Below are 4,052 nucleotides of genomic sequence, written 5' to 3' on the forward strand. Positions count from 1 at the left end.
TAACTACAAGAACTAAGAACTAAGTTGTATCAAATTAAAATTAAAAAATTGAGTTAAAATTATGATGATTGAGTTGGGTCGAATTAAAATTTAAAAATTAAGTTATAACTAAATCAAAATTATAAAACTAATAAATTAAATTTTGCTTTTTCTATCGAAAAGAAAACCACTTCAAATGCATGCATTGGGTTTTCTCTTCTTTTTTTCCTCCTCCCAGAAAACTAATTTTCTTTTTAACCTTGACCCTAGAGAAGTAAAGAGAAACTTAGATTTCCCCCCAAAAAAACCAAGAAAAAACTTTATTACGAAGAGGACAGATGGATTAATTTCAGTGAGTGATTGAGAGGGACAGTGCGCTCATTACATGTCACTAGTGTACCAGCATATTTAAGACTGTCTCGGCAACCCTTATTACTCCAGAACCTATTTACCTAATTTATAAAAATTAAGAAAAAGCTATATTAGTTTTTTCATAATTAACGAGAAACAATTTTTGATAATTTTCTTGAAATACATCTTTCATTTATTGGACATTAACTTTCATTTATTTAAATTTGAAAAATAATACTCCTCCTATCATAAATATATGACCTCTTTTATAATATAATCTATACTATTAAAATGATCTTATTTGTATTCCTCCGGTCCTCAATATACAAATCAATTGACTAATTTATGTATATTAAATAAGTTTTTTATATTAGTTATTTATAATAAATAAATATTATTTTTTTAAAATATCTTTGTTAATCATATGTATTAATTAAAGCTATCATTTGATGAAATTTTTAACATATACAACTACTACAAGAATTACTTTGAAAAAATAAATATATATGACAAGGAAAATAGATTGAAATCTTATATTTATGATCAAATTAAAAATCAAAGTAACTTTTATACTAAGAATCAGAGGTAGTGCATTAAATAAGGATCTATCTTTAAAACAATACTCTTCTGTTCATATTTATAAGGTAGAAAGAGAAAGTTTTTCTTGGTCTTATTTATAAGTCACTTTATTAAATTTTTAGTATAAATATGTCATTTTATCCTTCGTTTATTATATTGTAGATAGTTATTTGTTGGAAAGGTGTAGATATTTTAAACAGGGATAAAACTGAAAATGTATTATATTTTAATAAAAAATTAATACAATTTATATTGGAAGTACCTTATAAATAGAACCAGAAAAGTATTTAATATCATAAATAAAAACAAATGAATTCTTATGTTAAACACTTTTCTCTACCGACATACTACCTCTAGTCCTAATTATAAGATATTATTTGTACTATACAAATAAGGTCTTATAAATAAGACTAGTAGTATTAATTATTAAGAGCCACGTCAAAAACCATTAATAAATTTTATATTTAAGATCAAGAGGGTATTTGGATGGAATCAAAACCATAGTTTTAAAAGTATTTTTATTATTTACAAAATAAACATGTAGAGGAGTTTATCTCGTTTTCAGATCACCCAAATGCAGCGGAATTTAGCTTTTGCACGTAACTAACCAGGTTCATGGGTATAAACTATGATCCATGATTATCCAATGATGCGTGATGTCGAATGATGTGTGAAATGTGAGAGTAAATGCACCAGGAGAAATATATGACCCTGGTATAATTATAAAATACAACTTCCAATGATTAATATAAAAATTAATTGACTAATTTAAACAGATTTAAAAGTTTATTAAATTAATTATTTATAATAATTAGGTATTGTCTTTCATAGAATATTCTTATTTTTTTATACAAAGAATATTATTACTAATCATATGTATTAGCTAAAATTACTATTTAATAGAACATTTAATATGTGCAACTAATACAAGTACTACTTTTAAAACAAATTTAAATAAATAAAAGTAATAAAATAGATTGGTTTTATATACTTAAAACCAAATTAAATATTAAGAAGGGGTAATAGTAATACATTAGCAGTACTAGCATTACGTGTACACAGACAAATACATACAGAAGTGTAAAAATAGCATATATTCTGTTTTCCATACTTCTCAACATATATGTTAGGTACTAGTATGTGTTTACTTCATTTCATTAAGAAAATGACAGTTAGATGTCTAGATTTTAACCAAACCATGGAACTAGAATCACCCCACTACGTATATTTTACATGAGGTTGAAAAGAAGAAATCCTAAAATTTAGCAAGAACCATTGTAAAACGTTTCTACTTGAAAAATCCACATTCTTTGCCCTAAAAGTCTAAACTAAAAATAAACATTGAAAACATTTAATAAAATGTATTCTAAATAAAAATAAACGTTTGAAAAAAACATGAGAAATAAAAAATTAATAAAGAATATTTGAAACATATAAATGCAAACTAATCAAATAAAATATTTGCCCGTTCAAATAACAAAGATGAGGAGAAGTATATATGGAAACAAGCCAAGAATTCATTAGTTCTCCTAGCTAGATAAAAAAAAATTGGTGAAAAGTCAGGGTTCTTTCATTTCCCCTTGGCCAAAAAACAAAATTCTTTCATTTCGTGGGTGACTACATGAAAGTTCCTCATGAATAAGAAGCTGCGGATTCAATCATGTTTATAATCTCAGCTCTTGTTATGTCTCTAATTAATAGACTAAACTTACAAATAAATCCTATCAATACCCAATGATGACATGTTTGGATTAACTATGAGTGTTTATAAGTATTTTTATATAAGTTAAAACAAAACTCTATTCACATACTTATTTTATATTTTATAAATTATAATTAAAAAATTATTTATAAACTATTTTGAATACGTCTGGAGTGAACCAAAACCACTAGATGATCCGGCCCTTTGCAATTAAGAGACAAGAAGGAGAACAGAACAAAGAAAGAGGACATAGAAAATATTGCCAAAGCCCCAACTCACCAGTCCTCCTCAACCAAAGTTACATAGTACTCAGCAGAACATCAACACCTCTTGCTTTAGTTCCCATCCCGCAAGCCAAAGATAACCAGCCATGGTTCCTCTTCCTTCTTCTTCCTCACTACTTTTTTCCCTTTTATGATCAGTATGAAACAAGTCGCAAACACACAAGAAAGAAAGGGGAAAAACAGAGGAGTTGAAACAGAGGAAATAGGATGATATCAAACCAACGTGCTGCGCAAAATGAAGCTGCTTGTGAGATAAATGAAGAAACTTATGCTTCAATCTTCCCGAGAAGTTATTGAAATATAGAGAAACACGTGAATCCAGAGAAATATACGTTTCAGTAGAGAAAACGGGACTTTCAAAGTTTCAATACAGCAACATGAAAAAGAAAGCAGAGCAGTCAAAATGGGGGAAAATTACAGGAAGAAGAAGAGCACCAAAGTTACAGTGTGAACATTTAAACGAAGATCAAATCAACACACTAAACTAAGAAATAAAGAAAATAACTACGTTGTACGTTGGATGAATACATAGCTATGTTTCATCTCTCCCATATGTTATTGTAAGGTGAATCGGAAGCAGCCATTCTTTTCTGTAAATTCAGGTCTTTGTAGAACCTGTTGATGAATTCTTCAGCTGCCTTGTCGACTTGTCCATCTCCATCCTCGTCGTCGTCTTTCAGGGGGAAAGGCGAATCGGTGATTCTGAGTTGCCTCCCGGCAGGGCTCTGGCCGAACCCAGGCAAAGTCGCAGACGGCGAATTCTCCACCTCGAGGTTATCGACAAGAACCTTCCGGAAGGCATTGAATGTGGAAACGTCGTCGTGGTTGCAGGGCTTGTGCTTGCGTTTTTTGTTTGCCATGGCGCGAAAGGGGAGGGCGGGGCTGTTGTTGCAGCTGAACTCGTAGTCGCTGGGAGAGATAAAGGAGAGGTAAGAGTCGTGTGATCGGCAGGTTAATGATGCGTAATGGTGGTGGAGTTTGATGCTGCCAGCGATGGCCTTGCCGACGGCGATCTTCCCCCGTTTCACCAATAAACTGAGATTGATCTTTATTTTCCTCTTGCCTATTCCCTTTTTCAACATGAACACCACTACACGTACAATGTTCCACAGCTTGCTTGCCGCCGCCGCCACCGGCGTCGCCGCATTGTCCGCCAT

General features: G+C 31.1%; 1 protein-coding gene across 1 annotated transcript; it reads right to left on the reverse strand.

The window, feature by feature from the left end:
* Positions 1-3,234: 3,234 nt before the first annotated feature.
* On the reverse strand, positions 3,235-4,052 carry LOC114749290 (uncharacterized). The gene has a single exon (XM_028937780.1). The coding sequence runs from the start codon at positions 4,050-4,052 to the stop codon at positions 3,435-3,437; it is 618 nt and encodes a 205-aa protein (XP_028793613.1). The 3' UTR covers positions 3,235-3,434.

This window comes from Neltuma alba, unplaced genomic scaffold (genome assembly GCF_004799145.2).
Source record: "Neltuma alba isolate B1F8T4 unplaced genomic scaffold, ASM479914v2 tig00006009_pilon, whole genome shotgun sequence".
NCBI classification, from domain to species: Eukaryota; Viridiplantae; Streptophyta; class Magnoliopsida; order Fabales; family Fabaceae; genus Neltuma; species Neltuma alba.

Excerpts from the sequence above, each read along its gene's own strand:
- LOC114749290 (XM_028937780.1), bottom strand. The coding sequence starts at position 4,052 with ATGGCGGACAATGCGGCGACGCCGGTGGCGGCGGCGGCAAGCAAGCTG.